The sequence below is a fragment of the Callorhinus ursinus genome, unplaced genomic scaffold, assembly GCF_003265705.2.
Source record: "Callorhinus ursinus isolate GAN/ISIS: 27379988/994484 unplaced genomic scaffold, GSC_fseal_2.0 scaffold2, whole genome shotgun sequence".
NCBI lineage: Eukaryota > Metazoa > Chordata > Mammalia > Carnivora > Otariidae > Callorhinus > Callorhinus ursinus.
Genome location: NW_027397064.1, coordinates 101,238,945 through 101,262,350, shown reverse-complemented (window position 1 = coordinate 101,262,350; position 23,406 = coordinate 101,238,945). Strand labels below are relative to the sequence as shown.

At 52.8% G+C, this 23,406-nt stretch overlaps 1 protein-coding gene across 2 annotated transcripts in view; it reads left to right on the top strand.

Annotated features, from left to right (window-relative positions):
* The window catches only part of TFCP2L1 (transcription factor CP2 like 1), a 57,490-nt gene extending 38,887 nt beyond the window's left edge, over positions 1-18,603 (top strand). For both annotated transcript variants that reach the window (XM_025855192.2, XM_073885194.1), the window contains 9 exons: positions 76-186; positions 2,983-3,074; positions 4,719-4,767; positions 4,864-4,957; positions 7,002-7,092; positions 7,819-7,922; positions 11,263-11,405; positions 15,419-15,470; positions 16,377-18,603. In XM_025855192.2, coding sequence (XP_025710977.1) covers positions 76-186; positions 2,983-3,074; positions 4,719-4,767; positions 4,864-4,957; positions 7,002-7,092; positions 7,819-7,922; positions 11,263-11,405; positions 15,419-15,470; positions 16,377-16,423 — 783 coding nt within the window. In that variant the 3' untranslated portion in view covers positions 16,424-18,603. The remainder of the gene's footprint in view (positions 1-75; positions 187-2,982; positions 3,075-4,718; positions 4,768-4,863; positions 4,958-7,001; positions 7,093-7,818; positions 7,923-11,262; positions 11,406-15,418; positions 15,471-16,376) is intronic.
* Positions 18,604-23,406: the final 4,803 nt, after the last annotated feature.

Sequence of the window (23,406 nt, the reverse complement as noted above, 5' to 3'; positions counted from 1 at the left end):
GAGCCCCGGGTCTTTCTCTGACAGCCGCCTCTGCTCACTTTGGACTAATTGGACTCCTGTGCTCTGCACTTGTAGCCCAAGGGAGCTGACCGGAAACAGAAGACCGACCGGGAAAAGATGGAGAAAAGAACTGCCCAGGAGAAGGAGAAGTACCAGCCGTCCTACGAGACCACCATTCTCACAGAGGTGAGCTGGCCTACTGCCGGGGTGTGGCCCGCCCCCACCAGCCTTTTGCCAGGAGCAGGATGATGGCGCACTGTTGGTTTAGATTCTTGGGAAGAACGCCCACTGTGGGTAAATGCCTCTTTTGAAAGTGCCCGTGAAGTCGTGGTAGGTTCCCAGGTCCAGAGCTGTGGTTCATGTGATGAGGCCCAGGGGTCGGGATGGCGTTTCCGAAATAACTTCCAGCCTGGTGCTGCCGTTTGCACTTTCCAGAATCTGGTGATTATCGTTTTAATAGGTAAAGCTCCAAAATCCAATAGAGGAGAGTGTATATACATCAGAAAATACCTCTCTCCAAACTGTCCTGGCCTCGAGCTTTCCCTCCCCGGGGCGCCTGGCGTCTCTGGCTCCTCATGTACGTGGCCCAGCTTTCTCTTCCAGTGAAGCCAATTCGTCCAATTCATCCACGCCTGCTGCCTTTACACCCAGCAGTGTACGCTGACATGCTGTTCTGTAACTTGCTTGCCTTATCTAATAGCCTAGCTTGGAGTCTGTTCCCCATCTGTTCATAAAGAGCTTTCTGGTTCTTTACCCAGAGGCGTGGCCTCTGTTATGTAGATAGATGGCCTGTGGGTGGACGTTTGGTGCTTTCTGTGCTCGCTGTGTCCACAGGGTGCAGCGAGTGACCCTGGGCGCGTGAAGTTCTGCATGCGGTAGATCTCTGCAGGCTTCTGTTCTCAGAGCGGGCTCCCCAGGTCAAGGGCTGCGAACTACTTTGCTGCCCTGTTGTTTGGATGGATACTAGAATGTGTTCCCTCCTAACCCAGACTCCAGCAGCACCCTGCTCCCCACCATCCTTGTGTCCAACATTACTTCTCAGACACTCACTGTCTCAGGTGCTTCTTCCTCCTGCCACTGGTCACCGCTGGTGCCACTTCTTTCTGGGCTCTGTTGTTTTTTTTTAAACAACTATTCCCCACTGCATTCTGTAATCAGTCCAGCTCGTGGGCGTTTGTTTGTTGAATAATTTGACGTGCTTAGAAAGCCCTCCACAAATACATGAGGCCCCGCACCGGCCATGGTGGGGGTTAAGACTGTGTTAAGTGAGGAGGGGAGGCCCGGGCACAGAGCACCTAAGAGAATGGTGGCCAGTCCTGCCTGATGAGGTGTGTGTGTGTGTGTGTGTGCGTGTGTGCGCGTGCGTGCACGCATGTGTAATAAGCCATGTGCAGAAGGGTATTTGCAACAAGATAGAGTACGGAAGCTAATTTTGCGGCAGAGAGAGATACGTAACTGGTGTTTTATCAGGCTCAGGATAACAGTGGCCAGAGAGTCCCGGCGTAGGAAGAGCCTGGCTTACTCTCAGCAGCAAAGCAGTGCTAGGCCCTGCATTTGTGAATTAGCGCTCAGACCAGTTAGCTCTCCCCAGGCCCTAGTCCCCTCCGTGGGGGCACCCCAGGGTGCTCTCCATGCTCCCACAGCCCTCTGCCTCCAGACACCTTTCCGTTCTAGGCTGAGCCTCAACCTCTCTGCTCCTGACTCTCCTCTGACCTTCACCTGATGGCCAGGGGTGCTTTAGACCACGTCCTTCCAAGCCCTTCTCAGAGCGTGGTGCAGTTGGTCAAAACCCCCACCTGGCCCATGACCTTGCCAGGTGACAGGTTGTTGGCTTTTCCTCCTCAGCTCCCAAGTTTAGCACCGCGAAATTCCAGCCCACATGCACAACAGAGTTAAATATTTACCAACCTGTGGCTCGGTGGATGATGGTAAATCTTAGGAATGCTTCAAATTGGCTGTCTCCAAAGAGGTGTCATCACAGGGAAGGGAAGAAATGAATACTTTGTCTGCTGGCTTCCCCAACAGGCAAAACCTGTATGTCTTTGCTTTCTTTGGGCGATTCTCACATATGTTCATTTTTGGCTTCTGCACAAGAAGTGCCTTGAGGTCAAGGATCACGTCTTTCGTGTTTTCTTTGTCTCCCTTAGCTCCTCGCAGGACACCTGACATGTAACAAACATACATAGAATGATGTCCAGAGGGGCTGGCCTGCTCTTGGAGGTGCTCACGTGCCTTGTGCTCTCCAGGGCCTGTTGGCCATTTCTCTTTTCAAATAGTGCGGGTTTTAGTACTGAACTTTTTGGTAAGATTTTTATTTATTTATTTATTTTAGGGAGCGAGAGAGTAGGGGGAGGAGCAGAGGGAGAGGGAGAGGGACAAGCAGACTCCCCGGTGCGCGTGGAGCCTGGCGCGGGGCTCCATCTCATGACCCCGAGAGCATGACCTGAGCCGAAACCAAGAGTCTGGACACTTAACCGACTGAGCCACCCAGGCGCCTCAGTACTGAACTTCACTGATGATTTTTGTTTGGAAGTTATCCGTGTCCAGTGCTCCCTCTTTCATGCGTGGACACACATTCGTCTACACCTGGAAACCCTGCCCTCCAGGCAGCTGGCCTCTGTCGTCAGCTCTTTCCCTGTGGACCCAGGTGACCGATGAGGTTTCTTTCCCTCGTTGGTTCGACTGCTAGCAAGCCCACGGAGACGCATGCCTTGCTTCGCTTGCTCTGGGAATGGCTGCATCTCAGGTCTCTCCTGTGCCATGCTTGAATTCTTGGGCGTGGCCCTAGTAAACCCACACTTCGCTGCCTCATGTGGGCCCTGGGAGACTCGGGGGGAATGCTGAGGGATCCGTGGTTTCCTGCGCCGGCCTCGATGGATGCTGGTTTGCGGGGGAGGGGAGCCGGGTCAGCACCTCTGTAGCCTGAATTCCTCCTGACTGCCACGGCCCACGAGTCACTGCCGCCCTCTGCTCTTTCTGCAGTGTTCCCCGTGGCCGGACATGGCCTACCAAGTGAACAGCGCCCCGTCTCCAAGCTACAATGGCTCTCCAAACAGCTTCGGCCTTGGTGAAGGGTACGTCCGCCGTCTTTCCCTTCGGAGGTCCTGGAGTGATGATGGGTCTCGGCTCCTTCCTTGATCTTCTTCCCTGTGTCTTCCCCCGCTTGGTGTGCTGGCACCAGAGTGGGCTGCACGTTTTCTGTGCTTGGACACGCTTCTGTAAACACTGTCTGCTGGGGCAGAAGCCGCCCTCCCACCCCTTCCCCCCGGTAGAAGCAGGTGGGCAGAGTGGCCTAGACAGATGGGGCCTTAGGAGGCAGCCGTTCGGGCGGCTCCAGCGGCTGCAAGGGCCTGTCCTGGTTCTCTCCGGGTCCTTGTGTGCATTCTCCAGGTAGCATGGGTCAGCTCAGGATGTTTCAGGGCTTGTAATATGGGAGTGGCCTCACTCCTGGTCACCCGGCTCTGCAGATGCACAGGCCACACTGACTGTAAGGTGACCATGGTGCAGGGGTTGGCGGGCATCGGTCCGACCCATCCCGGGCTGCGTGACACAGGAAGGGCTCACGGTGCCACTGTGATGGCTGCACACATCCTGATCCTGTTTCTGGGGGGCAATGGGAAGCAGGGAGACACCGGGCAGGTTCAGCAGGTAGGCGTGGAACCTGTGGGGTCCTCAAAGCCCGTGCTTGGCGTACAGAGAACTTTACTAGTGGGGGAGTGAGAGTGTCCATGAACTTGATTTCACAAGGTCATGAGGGGCCTCCCTGAGAAGGGGGCGCGCATAGCCAAGGTGTCATGCTCAGATTCAGGTGGACCAAGTGTTAAATCCCCCCTCTCTAGGGGTGAGCTCCTTAACCTCCCTCAGCCTCACTTTCCCTGCTACCAAGGGAGTGAGGATTCATGCAGGGACCGGGGGGGGACTGTGTAAGGCGCCTGGCGCCTCACGGACACTGGACAAAGGGCAGCTCTTGTCGCTGACGACCAGTCTGAGGGTCATCCCAGCGAGGGCTTTTTCTTCATTGCTACTGTGGTAAAGTGCACGCAAAGTAACACTTACCACGTTGTCATTTTAAACGTAGAATGAGACACCTCTGTCCATCCACGTTGTGCCTTCTTCACTGTGTCTGTCTGGGAGGGTCATTTAAAGATGTATCTTTCTCTTAATTTAAAAAAATCCAGGCATTTAGGTCTGTGCCTTCCCCATGGGTGAGCCCTGGAGGGAGGGCGGTGTGTCTCCAGCCATGAGAATGTTCTCGTGGATGGATGCCATGCTGCGGCCTACCTGTTCAGGGCGGGATACCTCCCCAGGAGCCTGCAGCCCTCTCCTGTCTCCTCAGAGGGGGATTTGGCTGCCGCTGTCCAGGCACCCAAACAGCGCCTGGGGCTCCTTGGGCAGCTTGCCCTCCCCTGGGGCCGAGGCTGGTGGGGGGATCTCTGCGTGGGAGGGAATCGGATGCAAACAAACCCCAAGCTCGGGGTGGAGGGGTGATTTGTTGGCCCGGCTGTGTTGCTAGTCAGAACATCGTGTCTGCCCTGAAGGGCTGGTCAGGGATTTTGAGGGATTGTGCAGGTGGTTCCGCCTACATGTCTCTGATCTGGGAAATTCTTGAGGCCCTGCTGCATTTACGAGGGAGTGCCATTCCATGAGGGGAGGGGAGAGCGCCGGGCTGGGAGAAGGGGCTGTCCCCGCAGCTGATCGCTTGTTCTCTTCCTTTGCAGGAACAGCTCTCCGACGCACCCCGTGGAGACCTTGCCCCTGGGCAATGATGTAAGTGTCTGCAGCCGGGCTCTCTGGCCGCGTGTCCCTGGGCAGACCCGGCGTGGTCATGTCAAGGCCCCCCCCCCCCACTCTCTCTGCCTGCAGCACCTGCTTCCGTCAGCCTCGATCCAGGATGCCCAGCAGTGGCTCCACCGAAACAGGTTCTCACAGTTCTGCCGGCTCTTCGCCAGCTTCTCAGGTGAGCATCTCTGTGTTGTTCTTAAAACCCACAGGGATCTTAGAAACACTTCACAAATCAGTTGCCTTCCTGGACTTGCCCGCACTGCCTGCCGGGTCGTGGTTTGTTCCTGGGGACCCAGTGTGGTGTGGGTCGCTTGCTCACTTTTTGCTGACCCTGGGCCAAGTGCTAAAATAGGAAGCCCTGCTCCTCGGAGTTTCCAGTCGAGTGTGGCTTTCAGGGAGGACCATCTGGGTCCCCTGGGGTGGGCCCTAGTTTGCCCGGGAAGGGCCCCTGCGCCAGGTGGGCTGGGGCACACTCAGCAAGCCTTCTTAGCACTTTTCCCACCACCATGCCGCCCATCCGTCACGCTGTCTCCAGAGCCACGACCTGGGAAATGGTGGTGAAGCCACAGGGGAGGGAGCACACAGCTGCTTCCTTCAAACTCTTACCGGAGGGGCCGGCAGACAGAGACCCGGAGCCAGGGCTGTCTGGCAAAAGGGTAAATGGAGCAGTGAACCCTGCCACCAAGTGGAGTCAATCCACAGTGACCAGGAATAAAGTTTTGACCCAGAACTAGAGGAGTGGCTCCCAAGGACATCTGTGAGAGGGGAAGGAAAACCGCACATGGTTGTCTCTCAGCTCAGCTTCTGCAAGAACTTCGTTTGTGTTGGGGGAGGCAGGTACGAGGAGGGTCGGCCAGGGACCCCGTCCTCAGGAGCTTGCAGCCTTGAGTCTGCACAGATGTGTGAACCACATATTTCAGTGCAACGTGACCCTTTGGTGGTGGGCAGGCTCAGAGGAGGGACCTGGCTCTGGTTAGGGAGGAGCAGGGAGGGATGCTGCCATTTTCGGGGCGGGAGGGGGGTTGCTCAGCATAGGCCTTCCCGAGACGGTGCCCTTGAGCAGGGGCTGGGCCCAGGGGAGGAAGTGAGCCAAGTGGGTAGGGGGCCAGTGAAATGTCCAAGCAGGGGGGAAGTGCAAGGGCCACAGGGTGGGGGCCTGCCTGGTGTGTGGCCGCAGAGCTGGGCACCCAGGTGAGTGGGGCTAAGTGGACTGGGGAAGGAGATGAGGTCAGAGAGGGACCGAGGGGCCTGGTAGAACAATGGAGGGATTTTGGGCGCTTTTACTCCTTATGTAGTGGGAGCCATTGTGCCTGCAGAGCTATGCCTGAAACTGCATCTGCACCGTGGCAGGAAAAGGGGGATGGATATCGTCGCTCCTGGCCATGTGGTTGCCGGCTGGTTTTTAGCAGAAGGCTGGTAGCATACTTGTCCCTTGGAGAGGCCACATGGGCATAAGGCTCTAAGGGACTCTTTGGGCTTTGAGGAGGGACTGCATCCACCGATAAGGATGTTCATAGATCTTTATCCATAATCTCTCCAGCTGGGAGCAACCCCCGTGCCCATCAGCAGAGAATGGACACGTGATTGTAGTGTATTCATGCAACGAATATTAGCTGATAATGGCCATGAGTGATCTCTAACCACAGACACCATGAATGAGCCCTTAAACAGGACTTGGAGGACGGGAGCCGGGCATGGGAAAGTACATCCTATTCCATTCCGCTTATGTAAACTTCAAAGAAGCCAGCAAGACTTTTAAGCACGAGCAGTCAGGATGGTGGTTCCCCAGAGGCAGGGGAGTGGCCGGCCTGGGGGGCCAGTGGGAGGTGGGAATGTTCTGCCTCTCACTCCCAGTGGCCGCATGCAGGGAGCTGTGTACCTCTGCATTTAGACAAGTGCGCGTGTCATCAGCGGCCTGTGCTAGGTTACATGCACTTCTGTTACATGCCAGTAAACGGTACAGAGGGAGGGACAGGGAGCACAGCTGGTAAGGACCTGTCGGCTTTGGTAAATGCCTGTTTTCTGACCTTTGAGAACACCACTCATCTCTGGGGCTGTGATTTCCTGATATTTAGCTTTTTGTTGTTTCTGTCTCCGTGGAACGTCCAGTGCTCCCTGAGCATGAGGCTGACTCTGTCACCGTGCAACGTCTGCAGGTGCCTGAGGACAGAAGTTTTTCTGTGTGTCCTCCTAATGGGCGGCCCCATTTCCCTGACTAGGTGCTGACTTGCTCAAGATGTCTCGAGACGATTTGGTCCAGATCTGTGGCCCTGCAGATGGGATCCGGCTCTTCAATGCCATCAAAGGCCGGTGGGTGTCAGTTTCTAGCTGGACGCAGGGTATGGCAGGGAGCCCCATCTCAGCCAGGGATGGGCTGGGTCTGCCACAGTGGATATGTTCAGGGCCACCCTCTTCAGTCCAGCAGCCCTGGCCACATGTGGCTGTGGGGCGCTTTGTCTCAGGCTAATATGACTGACCAAGCGAGTTTTAAATCTCATTTCCCTTTCACGCGTGGACAGCACAGTTTTAGAGTGAGGGCGAGAGCCTGGGTGTGCATCTCAGGTCTGCCTCTTACGAGTTGTTCACTAGACGAAAGCCCTAACCCCTGTTGAGCCTCGGTTTCCTCCTCTGTAAAAGGAGGGCCGTGGTTCCAGCACCCTAGTTGTGTGACGATGAAATGAGGTAGGCATATGAAGTTCTGGAAATGGTGCCTGGGGCAGGGTAAGCCCGAGAAAGTGTTTGCTCTTGTCATCGCCCTGAAAAACACCTTGTGTCTTGAGACGCATGTTCTGGGCAGAGCGCCCTCATGGCAGCTTACACAGGACTTGGAGGGGTTGGCCATCCTTCTGCCTCTGGGCAAACCTGCATGAAGCCGTAGAGGCCCAGCCAAAGGCCTTCTGCATCCCCGCGGCCTCCTTTCTTCTCCCTGAATCCTTCTCTGCTAGTTCCACCCTGTGTTCTGGGACGTTCTGGAATGTTCCTCCCCACCACGCCCCTCCCCCAATACCTGCTATTTATTTCCCCTCCTCCTGCCAGGAATGTGAGGCCAAAGATGACCATTTACGTCTGTCAGGAGCTGGAGCAGAACCGAGCACCGCTGCAGCAGAAGCGGGATGGTGGTGGGGACAGCAGTCTGTGTGGTGAGTTGTGGGGAGCCCTCCCTTGCCCCACCAACCCAGGGCTGTTGACTGGGTGGCCAGGTCACAGCAGCAACATGAGTCCTCTTGCCGAGAACGTGTCCACCGATCACCTCACTCTGCTTTCTCCAAGGATGAAGGTGTTTTTTTTTTTTTTTCCAAAGGATGAGTTTTTGTTAAACTTCCTCCTGGAATTGAAATATTTAAGGTGGAAGTCCTGTCCCGGAACAGCTGGTTCAGCTTACTTATTTGCTCCCTGGGGAGCAGGCCCAGAGAGGGGATGTGTCCCCCAACAGCCGCTAGCTTAGCCACTCGTGGGAGAATTGGGCATCAGGCCTTTCGGCTCCCAGGCTAGTGACGCTCGATGGCCTGAATGCCGGAGCGCTTCCTCCTATGGTGGTGTCCCCCCAGCTGGACGAGTCTTTCCCATTTGGTTTGGTGGCTGCCCGAGGGCAAAGGAGAACGGCTGTGGGAGCTAGAGCTACCTCAGGGGCATGTGACTCTTCTGGGTTGGCAGTTTGGAGGCAGTTTGGTGAGAGGACAGAAGCTTCGAGGTCAGCTGAGTCTGGACACCAGTGCTGGCCATGCCGCGTGTTGGCCGTGTGGCCTTGGGAAGGGCACCAGGGCTCGTGCATCTGCTTCTGCACGTGCAGATAGCGACGCTACCCCCTGAGGTGGGAGGTTTCGGTGAGACAAGGCGTGTAAGGCGAAGTGCCTTGCTTCTGAGCGTCTGTGAGTGCTGACGGTCTGACCAGTGGCCGGTCTCAAGCTGCAGAGTCCGTGCTCTTCTGCATATGTCTGCAGAGAGCGAGGGAGCACCGGAGGAGTAGGAAGGCTCACCGAGTCCCTGTCCAAAGGGCTTCCCGTGTGCTTGCTTACTCGCTTCTCCTAGTAGGCACTGTTGGTAATGTTGTTTCGCTGGGGGGGACACTGAGGCACAGGGTGGATCACTGTCCCCAGATGGCAGCATTGTACATGGCAGAGCCAGGACCCAAACATTCGGACCCTGGGGGCTGGCTTCTGAGCCCTCCGTCTGGCCCCTCTACATTTCTGGAGAGCGGCTAGGTCCTCACCCTGCTTCTCAGCTGTTAGCCTGTGAAGGACAGATCCTGAGCCTTGGGGTTTCCTGCACATGCGGAAAGGGCAGCCTCGTGCACGGCACCTGCTCAGGGCAGGTGCTCCAAGCACAGCTCTGATTTATGCTCCTGGAGGCCCCAAGAGCTGGTGCTGCCCCTGCACACACCCTGGGGCCCCAGGACGTGTAGAGATTGTTTTAGGGCTTGCTTCTAGGGTGGCTGAGTTGGGACATCAGCCTGGGATTGCCTACTCTAGAGCCTCAGGTTTCCCTGAGCTGCTGCCGACATGGCCCTGGAGAGGTGGCTTGGGAGGCGTTCAGAGGAGTGTCCCACAGACCCCTCAGCTGCCCCAAGCACTCCTGGCCGCCCCCACACTCACCTGGGGCAGGAAAGGCTGGTGGCCACAGGTTACAACAAAACACGCTGGCCTGCAAGCTGTCTAGGTCTTTCTGGCCGGCCTGATTTGTTGGAGAAGTGAACTCAGAAAAAGCGGAAGGGCCTCCGAAATGTTGAAAAGCAACAAAAGTACATTCGAATCTGTCATAGAAGGCAATGCTAGACAAGAGCCGTGGCATTCTTACCTGCTGTCCGCACTGGGAGGGGCGGTGGCCACGTGCTCTGCACAGAGTCTGATGGTGGGTCAGCCTGTCTGAAATCCTGGGACGGCAGATCTGTCGTGTGGCTGGAATGCCATGGCCTCTGCCACCCCCTCTCAGAGGGAGCTGGTGTGTTGTGTGTGCACGTGCATATGTGCTTTGGAAATACAGGGCCTCTGAAACCAAGGGTTCCTCAGTTGAGGTAGGAGTTCGGGAACCTCTAGTTTAATCCTGTTGTGCTTCGCTTTTGAGAAACCTGAGCCTCCCCCGCCCCCCAGTGTTGAGTCATCTGCCCCAGGGCACCCATCGAGCTGGGTTTCCTATAAGGAAGCATTTCCAGCCTCCGGGTCAGTGTTCTCTTCCAGTGGGCTGGGGGTGCTCCCACTGCCCCTTTTCCCTTTGTGGTCACGGTGCTGGAGTGGAGTGGTATTTGTGCTGTGGAGAAGGGCAAGGACAAGACCCTTGTGATGTCAGGTCACAGTTACCCCTTGCGGAGAAAGGGGAGCCCTCCTACACTGCTGGTGGGAACGCACGCGGGGGCAGCCGCTGTGGAAGACAGTACGGAGCTTCCTCCAAAAGTTAAAAATAGAGCTACCCTACGACCCAGCAATTGCAGTACTAGGTATTTACCTAGAAGATACAAACACAGTGATTTGAAGGGGCACCTGCACCCCAAGGTTTATAGCAGTGATGTCCACAGTAGCCAACCTATGGAAAGAGCCCCGATGTCCATGGACAGATGAATGGATAAAGAAGATGTGGTGTATGTGTACATAATGGAATATGATTCAGCCATCAAAAAATGAAATCTTGACATTTGCAACGACGTGGGTGGAACTAGAGGGTGTTATGCTAAGCGAAATAAGTCAGAGAAAGACAATTATATGATCTCTTCATATGTGGAATTTAAGAAACAAAACAGGATCATAGGGGAAAGGAGGGAAAAACAAAAAGACAAAATCAGAGGGGGAGACAAACCATAGGAGACTTTTAATCATAAGAAACAAACTGAGGGTTGGGGAAGGGGAGGGGAGGTGGGGGATGGGGTAACCAGGTGGTGGGCATTAAGGAGGGCACGTGATGTGATGAGCACTGGGCGTTCTACATGACGAATCACTGAGCTCTATGTCTGAAACTAATATACTATATGATAATTCATTGATTTTAAATAAAATTTTTTTTAAAAAGTAGGAGTTATCCTTAAATCCCGCTCTTGCCCCCCTGGAGCCATCCAGTGACCCCTCTAAGCCGTGGAAAGAAAGGAAAGGGAATGCAGGAGTTCTTCCTCTCGCAAGGGTGTGCATCTGGCCACACGTCAGAATCACTAGAAGCTTGTTAGAAATACAGAGCTCTCCAGCCTCTGTGCCGCCATGGGTGTCATTGGGTACAGGCTGGATGCGGGAATTCTCCATTTTATGTATGATCTCCCAAGAGAGGCTGGTACAGAAATGAAGAACCGTGGCCTGGCTGCCTTGCCCTTGCCACTGGGCTTTGCGGAGGCTTTGTGCCTGTTACAGCCAGATCCCACGGAATGGGTCTGGGCATGAGTATCCGTACAACCGAGGGACTGATTTTGGTGGGGGCGGGGGGGTTGGTTGGGCTTGGGGATAGGCAGTCTCCTCAGAAAGCAGGGGTGTGTTCTATAGAAGGCCCTGTCCCTTGCCCCTCCAGTGTACCATGCCATCTTCTTGGAAGAGCTGACCACCTTGGAGCTGGTTGAGAAGATCGCCAACCTGTACAGCATCTCCCCCCAGCATATCCACCGAGTCTACCGGCAGGGCCCCACGGGCATCCATGTGGTGGTGAGCAACGAGGTGAGCACTGCCCCCACCCCCACTCGTGGCCCAGGGCTTGGGGCCGTAGGGAGGCACGGCAGACCTGCGCCAGAAACGCCCCCCGCTGGGGTTTGGGGATAACTTCTGCCCAAAGATGGCAAATGGGTTTCGTCTGCATGCCACAGGCTCTTGGCTACCCCTGGAGTGCAGGGGCGGGGGTGTGGGGGGAGTTCCGAGGCTCTGAATAGCTACCTAGTATCCACTCCTTACCCTGTCCTCGGCCGTACGCCATGCAGGAACCATGGCATTGACTGCACCCCTGCCCCCGGGATGCTTAAACAGTCAGGGCTGTGAGAAGTCAGGAGGAGGGAGAGCGGCAGGTCCCAGGGGCCGTGGAATGGAAGGTGGTCCAGGTGATGGAGAGCACGCAGGTCACATGGGAGCCCAGAACCCTTCTCTGCTGACCTGCGAAGATGCCACGGCCTCCCTGGGTCTGCCCTTGGCTACACAGATCTGTGTGGGGCACGAGTGGCCTCTGGCAGAGGGCAGAGTGATCTGGTCCCATCATGGCCAAGGAGGGTTTGCAGCTACATCTAGGCATTCCTGGTGCCTCGTTTTTAAGCTTGTTCTATCCTGGACCCCTCCTCTTGCTAATAATAGTCTGGAGTGCTGGCATTTATCCATTGCTTACTGTCCTAAGTACACATGTTGTGACTCATTTATTAATCCTGACAGCCTCCCTATGAACTGGGTGAAATCTCATTTCACAGGTAAGAAACTGAGGCCCAGAGAGGCTGAGTAATTGCCTCAGGTTGCACAGCCGGTAAAGGGTGGAGCTAGGGTGGGAACCCTGGTGTCCAGCTGCAGAGACCATCTCCCCTGAAATGAGGCCTTTAAAGAAACAGAGCTGGGCTGATGGGAGTGGGGGGGGGGGCCACCCTGAGCCCCCAGCAGATTCCAGCAAGCCTATTGTGGGAGCTCTGAGAGCATCTTTGTAGAGGAAATGGTACATGAATGGTGTCTGGGGAAGTAGAGAGAATGTGGGCTCTGGAATCGGACATGTGTTCCCGCCCGGACCTTGCTGCCAGGAGTGGTGTGACTCTGGGCAGATTTACTTAACCCCTTTGAGCTTCTGTTTCCGCATCTATAAAATGGGGATCATTACACCCACTGAGCAGGTTGTAGTAAGGATCAAATGAGAAAACAGAAAACAGTGTCAGGCACCCGGAGATACCAGATAAGCTGGTGGTGGTGGTAATTGATGGTGCTAGGCACTTTTAACTTAGGAGAGCAAGTAATGGAGAGATCTTTAAATTTGACAGTATATGAACTGTAAGGCTTGTAATGGTTTGTATATTTCATATATTGTCATTATTGGTGATAATCCTGTTCCCACTTGTCATTACAATTGCCTGAGCCCCTTGAATGGGAGTCCCCATTTCATGGGAGTTTGGCCCTGGAGGTTGGCAAAGCGCTGGTGGGTTCCTTCCTCTTGAATTAAAAAGCAGTTCATGGAGCACCTGGCTGGCTCGGTTGGGGGAGCATGAGACTCTTGATCTCGGGGTTGTGAGTTCAAGCCCCATGTTGGGTGCAGAGATTACTTAAAAAAAAATTCACAGCTTAAGTCAGGAAATATAAAACAGCGGCGGGCAAATACAAAAGGCAAATGCGAAAGGCACTTGTCTTCCCTACTCTTTTCCTAGAGGAGTACATATTAGCTTAGATGTGATTCTGCCAGATAATGTTTTGTGCGGGCATCTGTCGTGTGCCTGAGCATTGTGTAGGTGTGGATTCCTAAAACACGCAGCAGAGATCCAACTGTACATTTATCTGCCACTGGCTAGTTTTGCCCCCGGGTCAGAATTCCTTCCATATCATTCCATTGAAATCTCAGGCAGCTGTTTCCCTATTTCCACTTCCCAGACAGACTGGAGCCCAGGGTTCCTGACCTGAGCACTTCCTTGAGAATAGCCAGGGAGGTTACGACACCTGAGCAATGGGCTGCTGTGGGGGCGCAGGAAAACTCGGCACTCTGCATTTTGGAATGAATTTCTTTGGTGAAGACAAAAGCCAAGAATGTGCGGAACCCTTGCCATGTCACGGGTCCCTGCAGGAAGTCCCTTCCCCAGCTCGCCCTGTGCCCTCCCGAGTGGGCAGTTAAGCAAGTGAAGCAGAGAACAGAACCACAGTGCTACCTCAGCTAAGTAGGCGATTCATATTCCCCGACGTCTCCTTGCCTCTTAACCCTGAATCAATTGGAAACCTTTGGTTCTTAATTGCCCCGACTGCTGGAGGCAGCCCGGCCAGGCGCGGAGCCGGCGCCTGAGGTGCAAGGGCACTTAATTAAACAAGGGAGTTACTGATTAAGCCCATGTGGGCTCTGCGTAGGGCTTCGCATGCCCAAGTGGCTGGGCTGCCAAGAGTCCTAGAGGGAGCAGGCCAGCAGTATAGAATAAATGTACTTCACGCATCATTAGCCTCTGCAGGGAGGGGCAGGGGTCGACAGGTGGATGGATTTGCAGGATTTGGGGCAATAATCCAGAGGAGGCAATGACATGTGGGTTGCATTTTTTTTTTTTTTAATTTGGAAAGGGTTTTTGCTGCGTGTTAGCTAGTATGTGTGTTGTGGGTATATTTAAGTATTTTTAAAATGGTCTTTCCATTTATATTGTGAAGTACGGCATATGTATGCAAGGGGTATATGGAACTTATTTTTACAGTTTAAGGAAGAAGTAAGTGCCCAATACCTGCACTCAGGTTAATGCAATATTATGTTAGAAGCCTCTTTGTGGGCTGATTTCCTCTTCCACTCCACCTCTCCACCTCTCCACCTGCTGGTCTGAATTTTGTACTAATTATTCCCTTTTCCTCCATACATTGTTTTAATTTTGCCCATTTTAAGACTTCATATAGGTGGATAATAGCATGTTTTTCTGTGACTTTCTTTTCATTTTACTTTATGTTTTTGAGATTCATAGATTTTGAGATTCAGCATGTTGAGATGCTGCCGGAGGCCCCTGGCCCACTGGATGGCGTGGCGTGATTAGGTGACAGTTCATTCATGCTTCTACTACTGATTGACACGGGGGCTGCTTCCAGTTATCTTTTTTTTTTTTTTTAAGTTTTTATGCAAATAATCTCTGCCCCCCACGTGGGGCTCCAACTCAACCCTGAGATCAAGAGTCGCGTGCCCTTCGGGCTGAGCCAGCCAGGTGCCCCTCCAGTTCCCATTCTTACCAGCCATTGCTGCTGTCAGCGTTCCTAGGTGTGCTTTGTGTGCGCACGCGCAGGGCTTTCTCTGGGACACTGGCCCGGAGGAGTAAGGTACCCGATCCTGTGGACAGCTTTGTAAAGTGGTTGTAGAGATTAACGCTCCACCGGCAGTGGGAGCCAATTCCTATCCTTCTGTATATTGGTTCTGTTCTTTTGTCATGGGAGCAGCCCCATTTTACAGATGGGGCACGGAGACCAGAAGGGGAAAGGCTGACTTCTCCAAGGTCACCTGGTAGTTAATCAAAACGAGAACTGCAGAGGCGGCTGAGTAATCCTTCTGTCCCTGCCACTTTGTAGACATAGGGAGTGGCGCTATGTTTATATTGGTCCTCATAGGACTCTGATATGCAGAGGCTGCTAATTACCAAGGTTTTTTTTTTTTTTTAAGGACTTTATTTTTTTCTTTGTTGCTATTATACACATACATGCTCTTATAATGTGTCCGTTACAGAGATTGGAGGTCCTAGTAAGTAGGAAAAAGGAAAACAAAAGCAAACAAACATGTAGTCCTGTATTAAATGTTAACGTTTCGCTTCCCTGCCTGGCTCCTTTCTGTCCTTTATGTTCAGGTTTTGTTAATTACGACTGCGATCATCTCGTACGTTTATCTTGTTTCGTGTTTCCTTAGTGAGTGTTAAGTGGAACCATTTTCCTGCATTTGTGCAAACACAGTGACTGTCATTTCTGCCTCCCTGCGGTGGCTGGGCCCCGTGTCACTGAGGCTTTTCATATTATGAACTCACTGTTGAAGGGACATGGTCTCTCTTTTTGCCTTTCAGATGGTGCAGAATTTTCAAGATGAGTCTTGTTTTATCCTCAGTACCTTAAAAGGTAAAGCCCTCTCCCCGCACACCCCTTTTTCTTGTTTAATCGAAGTAAGTGGGGCCTGCCCGCACAGTGGGTCCCTTGAGAGACATCTGGGAACATCCTCTGGGGAAAAGGACGTTTCCCATTTCACGTCCTGTGAAACCCTGCCCTGGAGATGTGAGAACTTTGGAGATTGGCTCCAAAATCAGTTCTGAAAGGGAAATCCTGGCCAGGCAACGTGAACTTGAGTAGAAGTGAACTCCATGAACTCAGTACTTGAGTAGAAGTAAGATGCATTTGAGTTTTTCTATAATGAGGGTCTCCAGGAGGAGCAAGTGTGGAATACAGCAGCTGAGCCTGCAGGCCTAGTGGGGCAGGGATCTGGGGCAGGGGTGGGGCATGAAGGTTTCACCTGAGGAAGGGGTCTGAGAAGGAACATCTTGTGCCAGGAGAAAGGGGAGACTAGCTGTGACCTTCCTTAGGGCTGGGGCAGGTGAATGTATGCAGTATATCAGAATGAAAGCCCTATGACTGGGTCATAGACCCTGAACGGTGACAGGGCCATTCCTGTCCTCCCCTGTTCTCTGGATCTAGCCAGCACCTGCCTTCGGAGCTCTGGGGGCCATAATACCCTGAGAACCACAGTTTCTCCAAAGCCGCCTTGGATAGAGAGAGCCTTTAGTTCTTGGGCCTAGAGCTATGGTAGAAAGGCCCATTGCCAAAGAGAAACTCAGTAAGGCAGAAGGCATGTGAAGGCATGTGTTAAAATACCTGTTTTTGTTAGCACACTTCGCTCTATGCAGTTGTATTTGGAGCCAATACCCCTGGCAGGGCTTCTGCTGGTACACCAGTACCGTGCCCTCCCCAATTCCCCAAGGTCACAGCGTCGTGCCTTTCTTCCTGTAAAATGCCCAGTGTTTCTCTTTGCAGCCGAGAGCAATGATGGCTATCACATCATCCTGAAATGTGGCCTCTGAGCAGAAGTAGCGTGTGTAAAGTAGAGCCTCCACCTCCCAGCCCCGTGGATTCCCTTGGACATAGAAATTGCACCTCTGTAAGCTGCGGCCTCACCTGGCAAGCTGTGACTAGGAGGGACTTGGCCCAGTCTGTGAAAACCACGGACCAATAACCAGCAGAAACCCGTGGATGCAGTCTCTGGCATGCAGAAAGCCAATGGCTCTTCTTGCCCTTCTTGGCCTCCAGCATTTGAATGGTTCCTTGTTCTTTGCCTACTGTCCTAGAGAGGCAAACAGATGCCCCCCTGGGGGGCATCTTCTCTGAAACCCCTCACTCCCTTATTGGAGGCTAGTTCACTGGGTATCTTGGTGCCACTGTACCCTCCTGAACCACTCCCCTGCCTCCAGGGAAAGCCCTGCCTCACCCCCAACCTTCCCCTTCTTTGGTAACCGTCTCCATGACCAGGACTGCTGACTGGATGTAGGTGGGTCGCCTCCATTCTGTCTTCATGTTGGTTTCCCTTCTCAGCGACGCTGGTGAGCGTCCGTCTTTCCAGTTCTTGGATGGATTGATGAGAATGGGATTTATTCTGTGCCTTCTGCTTCTTTCACCTGCACTCTCGTTTCTAAGGACCTGCCGCCGCAGCGCCCAGAGATGGGCTCTCCTGTCTCTGTATTAGTCATGTAGACACTAGAGTGCATGTGTAGGACCTGCCACACAGACCCGGGTCTATGCCCTTGGGAGGGAGGGAGAGGCTAGAACAACTATTTTCAGGTACTTTTTCACGCATATAAAAGGGATGAGAACAAAATGATTTATTTTTTCTTGAACTTCTTTTATATCATTTTATTTCCTCAGCAGTCATGGATAAAAGGAGGACATTTTAGGAAATGAGTGTCCCACTGCGTGATCAGATGACCTTGACAGTCATGATAGCAGGCCCTTGCACATGGACTGAACCAAGTCCCCGTTAGAGAAGACCTTGGTTAACCACTGCCAAACTTGCCAAGTTTCCTAAGGACTTTTGTCTCCTCTCTGAGGGCCCCCATTTAAATGTTTTATCTTTTTTCATGTGTAGAGGGAGTGTTTAGGGCATTTTGCCTGCATTAGGATGGTTGGATCACCTCTCTTAGTGGCTTAATTATGGGGAAATTTGAGTTTACTCAGGAATTAGTCTTCATCTTGCCTCTGTTTCCTGGGACCCAGTCATCTATACCCTTTGCTAACTTAGGTTTATCTTCCAAAGCACCAGGAAGCCCTATGACCAACCGAGCAGGATTTTACAACTTCTGAAGTGGACCTTTTGGGGACTGTAGGGAATATAGTGTTAGGGTCAAAGATGATCAGAACTGGGTAGACCTTGTTTTACAGATGAGGAAACTGAAGCCTAGAGGGGCAAAGCCACCTGCCTGATAATCACGTAGTGACAGGGCAGTGATAGAAATTTATCATATAAATCAAGCCACTTCAGATGGCGAAAGGGGCTCTCTGGTCATGGTTATGTGGGGACAACAGGTATGGTGTTCCTCCAGAGTACAACAGGCTCCTGATTCCTTTTCTGTTTTAGGGGAGGATGGGGAGCAGGTAACGGCTTTATTGAGCTGTAGTTCACATACCATATAGTGTACCCATTTATAGTAGTATACAACTCAGTGGTTTTTAGTGAATTCACAGAATCAGCACGTTCAATTTGAGAAGATTTTCCTCACCCCCAAAAGAAACCCTATTCCCTTTAGTGATCACCTTCCCTCTCTCCCCCCAACTTCCCTGGTCCTAGGCAACTGCAAATCTCCTTTCCATATAGATTTACCTATTCTGGACCTGTCATGGTGGCCTTTTGTGGCTGTTTTTTTTTTAAACTAAATGTTTTCTAGGGTCATCCATGTCGAACATGTATCCATACTTCAGTTCTTTTCAGAGCTGAGTAATATTTCGTTCTACACTACACTGCATGTGTAGGACCCGCCACACAGACCCGGGTCTGTGGATATACCTACCACATTTTGTATATCCATTCACCGGTTGATTGATAACATGAGTTGTTTCTACTCTTTGGCTATTATGAATAATGCTGCTATGAACATAGTTGTACAAGTTTTTATGTACACATATGTTTTCATTTCTTTGGGGTATATATTAGGAGTGGAATTGCTGGGTCATATAGAACTTTATGTTTAATTTTTTGAGAAACAGCCAGACCGTTTTCCAAAGCAGTCAGACCGTTTTCACATTTCCCACCAGCAGCGCACGAAGGCTCCAATTTCTCCACATCCTCACCAACGCTTGCTAAATATCTGCCTTTGATTAGAGCATTTCTTAATGGGTGTGAAGTGGTGTCTCCTGGTGGTTTTGATTTGCATTTCCCTGATGGCTAATAGTGTTGAGCCTCTCTTCATGTGCTTATTGGCCATTTGTATGTCTTCTTTGGAGAACTATTTAGATCCTTTGCCCCTTTGTGTTTGGGTCATTTGTCTTTTTTTAATCCTGAGTTGCATGAGTTCTCTTTATACTCTAGATGGAGATCCTTTATCAGATACATGATATGGTAAAACTTTGTCCCATTCTGTGTATTGTCTTCACTTTCTTACGACGTCCTTTGGAGCACAAAAGTTTTTAATTTGGATGAAGTCTAAGATACGTGTTTTTGTTGCTTGTGCTTTTTGTGTAGTATCTGAAAAACCACTGTGTAATCCAAGGTCAAGAAGATTTATGCCTTTGTTTCCTTCTAAGATATTTTTACAGTTTTAGCTCTCCAGTGGCCTTTGATTGATTTTAGGTTGCTTTTTGTACATGGTATGAGGTAGAAGTCCAACATCCTTCTTTTGAGTGCGGATGCCTGGTTCCCCCATCAGTTGTTGACTCTTGCTAGAGGCCCCTGATTCTTACTGGATCTTTTCTTCTGGGACATGGGGCTGTCATTGGGAAACTCCTTTTTTTTTTTCCTCCTTTTTTAAAACCCAGCCTATGTGTGACTCCACCATTTTTATGACTGTCTTTCTGTTCTCCGCCTACTGTCTCCCCCTTAACCTTCTCAACAGTACTGGCTCATACCGCGCTCTGCTCAGAATTCTGCAAGCCTACTTGGTGCATGTCCTAACTTCACACATTAGTCCTAGGGGAAAGTCAGGACCAGTCATTTCCTTTCTGGAGGGACCTCAGTCACAAGGAAGTGGAGTCATTTGCCCAAGGTCACACAGAATCAGGACTAGACCTTCCGGTGTCCTGACTGCCAGTCTTTCAGGGTGTCTGTTAATCGCTAGACCTAAGTGATGCCACTTCCCAGGCCAAGTGATGAACAGGCTCGATTTTCACTATAGAAATGTGGTAGGCTAATATTTTTATTTCTTAATTCCAGATGAAGGTCTAATAAAGATCTGTTGTTACCTTAAGTTCTCTGTTAGTGGAGGCTTCCATTTTCTGGAACCCCCACTGCTGTCTGTTTTTTAGTTTGTTTGAATATTTTTTGTTTTTTTAATATTTTATTTTTAAGTAATCTCTATACCCAACATGGGGCTTGAACTCAACCCTGAGACCAGGAGTCGCAAACTCTACTGACTGAGCCAGCCAGATGCCCCTTTCGCCTTCTCCTCATGGTTCTAGATGCATCTTGTAGCTTATAAAGAAGTAGGAAATAAATGCACATCATAATTTGGTACCAAAATGTAAGCAGCTTTGTTTCGGCGGCTTGTCCTCCTTGCACGGGAGTCAGATGAGCTGGCTGTAGATTTAATTTTTTTCATTTGAAAGTACAGAAAAGCCAGAGCCCGCCCCACTCATGTCCACTGCCTTTCCCGTGAGCTCTGAGGCCAGAGTCTGGGGCTGGGGGCTGGGTCAGCCTGCGCAGAACTGTAGCCTCCACCCCACGGGTTCTAGGCTGTCGCTTCTCCTGTGGCTCCTTCTCCAGCAGCCGTTTTTAAAGGTGTGATCCCCGGAGAGAGTGAAGATCTCTTCATGTGCTCAGGCCACCATCTTGTGAACCAGAAGCCTTGAGCTGAGTTCCTTAGTCTCAGGCCGTCGTGTTTCTTTTTCTGTTTGCAAGGTTGTGATAAACCTTATCGCGTCTGCCAGGTTGCACCTTTACAGTGAAGGCACAGAGGCCTTTGAATGGGGGACAAGACGATTTGCTGGGGGAGGGGATGGACAGAAAGAACAAGATGGAGTAGGGAGTCTGAAGTCGGGGCTTAGGGTCTGAAGCAAAGGTCAGCCAGCGGACCCGCTGACCCTGCTCAGGCGGCCTTGGGCCCCTTGGGAAGAGCTGTTAACCTAGAGGGCTCTTCCCCGGGAGCGGACTGGAGCTGGCTGAGCTGTGGGTCACAAGTTTCCGAGTCCAGAGCGGCTTCGGGGCCTGGCCTGAGTAGCTTAAGCTCGAAAATCATTAACGAGTTGATGAGAAACATGGAAAACCTCTCCTGCTGTTGCCCGTGGAGCGGAGGGAGCAAGCCCGGAGGCTCGCAGAAGGCGGAGGAGCAGAGGATGAGGGGCAGGGGCAGGGGCCGCGGACGTGGACGTGGACGTGGCAGGGCCCGAGGGTGCAGGAGCCAGGGCCCCCAGACCCTTGCTTGGCCCGCGCGTCTGCCCATCTCGAGCTGTGGCTGATTCGGTCAGGAGGTGAATGTGAGGGGTGGTGGGGCTTTCCCACTCCTCCCTCCGTAAGGTCCTACGGCGGGCAGGTGACGCGCCCGTGCGAGTGTCCCCGTTGTACGGAGCACCGCTCATGCACCCCGCGAGGTGCCCCGCAGCGTGAGGTCTAGCTCCTGGGCCGGGTCTTTAAGAAGCGTGTCTTGCTCACAGCTGGGCGGCTGCTCCATTAGTGCCCCAGAGCAGCGACCTGCTGTTCCCTGGCAGCCCCAGCCCGGACTCTGTGCCTGCATTACAGATGCCCGCGTGCGTGCGTGCGCGCGCGTGTATGTGCATGTGTGTGTGCACGCGCGCGGGTCGTCAGCGCAGACCCCTTTCCTCGCTCCTGTATCCGGCACGAGCGCAGCCCTGGATCTTCTCAGCTCAGCCTGAAGCGGTGATTCATGCTCTTCCCTTTAGATCTTGTGTGACGCTTGTTCAGGCTCTGTTGATGAAACTAACTGGTCTGGGGTAAAGTTGCCCTAGTTAGCAGGGTGGGGGTGGGGATGCACACCCTAGGTCCACCTCTTCCGGGGAGGGGAGCAGTGCTGGCAGCAGACATCTGACAAGGACCCCAAAGCCGGGGCTCACGTGCCCTTTCTCCCCTCGCGTTCCTTGCTCTGGGTATGATACCATCAGTCAGGCTGTGGCCAGTAGGAAGTGGTTGTACACTCTTTTTAATCACCTCCCAGCCCCTTCCCTTTGCCCCATGGGGGCAGGGCAGTGAGGTGCTGGTCAGGCCCTCCCCCTCCCCCAGGCCTTCCTGGGACCCAGCCAGGCCCCCTGGGAGCTCCTCGGAGCTCTCTAGACCTCTCTGCAAAGGCTTCTCCCAGGTGTCCTTCCCCTTACTCCCGTGGGGACTAGCCAGTAGTTCCGAGTGGTGCCTCCCAGGCCAGTGGCCCAGGGCTGGACCTGCCATCCCCCACTGGCTTGTAGGGGCTTTCTAGGGGCAACGTCCCCAGGCAGTGGCTCTGAGAGGTGGGTTTGGGCAGCTGATGGTGATGCAGTGGGGAGGGGCAGTCACTGCCTAGTCTTGGGATGACCAGCCCTGTCATCCGAGCAGTCATACTGGTCCCCTTCCAAGGGGCTGTGTGGAGCCTGTCTTCATGACCTTCATCTTGAGGAACCCTGGGGCGGGGGCGGGGTTGTGGGCTGCAGGGAGCTAGCAAGGAGCGGAAAGCCTTTTATCATGAGAAGTTTGCAAACCTTCATCAGGGAGAGAACAATATCATTAACCCCAGTACCCATCACCCAGCTCCCACCAGGATCAACACACACCTGCTCTTGTAGGGGTCAGCAAACTGCCGGCCAAATCCAGCTCACTGCCGGGTTGTGTGATGTTTGATGACAGGGAGCACGATCTCTGAAACCAAGTGAAATGTTATCCCGCAACCCCCTGTCCCAATTCCATTCTTCTCATTAGTAGACCTGTGTTACCAAAAAAAGTATTCAGTTATTATATTTTGAATTCCATCGACAAAAAAGTTGTGGAAATTGGTTTTCTCTTCTGACATAATTATCGATTTGCCTCTTGGCCCTCAAAGCTGAAAATAAGTACTATCCAGCCCTTCCCAGAAAAACTTTGCCAACCACTGAGGTAAGGTTTTCTGTTGCTTTCTGTCCCCACTGGAAATCCTATTACATAAGGACTTTGAAACAATTTTTAAAAAGTATTTGTCCTGAGCTTTGAAGCAAGAGAAGTGTTTGGCTGAGCAGCCCTGGAGCCTCCCCTGCCTGTGGCCTCTCACTTCTGTGAAGCGTCCACCCCAGTCCCTCTGCGGGCCTTCCTTCCTTCCTTCCCGGCTGCTGGCCTGCTCCTGGAGACCCGGTGGGCCTCGGACCCCTGGGTTGGGTGCTCGGGGTTGGCGTTGGAGGGCCGCCTGCAGGGAAGGGTTCTGTGCTGGTATTAACAGGTCAGCAAGCTGGTGGGCAGTGGCCTCTGGGCTTAGGTCACTGGAACTTTCCTCTCCTGGAGCTCATAGCCTGAGCTCCCTGCACGTTCTGCTGGCTCTTCCTCATACAAAGGGAACTCGGCGTGGTGATAGAGAAGGGCCACTGCCTGGCCCTGAGTAAGGGTTCTCTGGGCCTGGACTTGGCGGTTCTGCCTAGGACTCTTGAGTCCTACATGCCGGGGGTCACCTTCCTGCTGGGGCGGTCTGGTCTTTGTGGGCCCACCGCCTCTCCACTCCAGGTACAGGTAGCGGGATGCCGCATCCAGCCTTCTATTAGTAATCACACCAATGCTCACAGCCACGGCGGATGCTGGCTGTCCTCTCCTGGGTCAGTGCTTCGCTGTGGTCCCTCTCATCCTCCCCACTGTGCTGTGTGGCCGCCGTGGCCCAGTTTTCCAGGTGAGGAAGTCAAGATAAGAAATCAGATGCCAGCC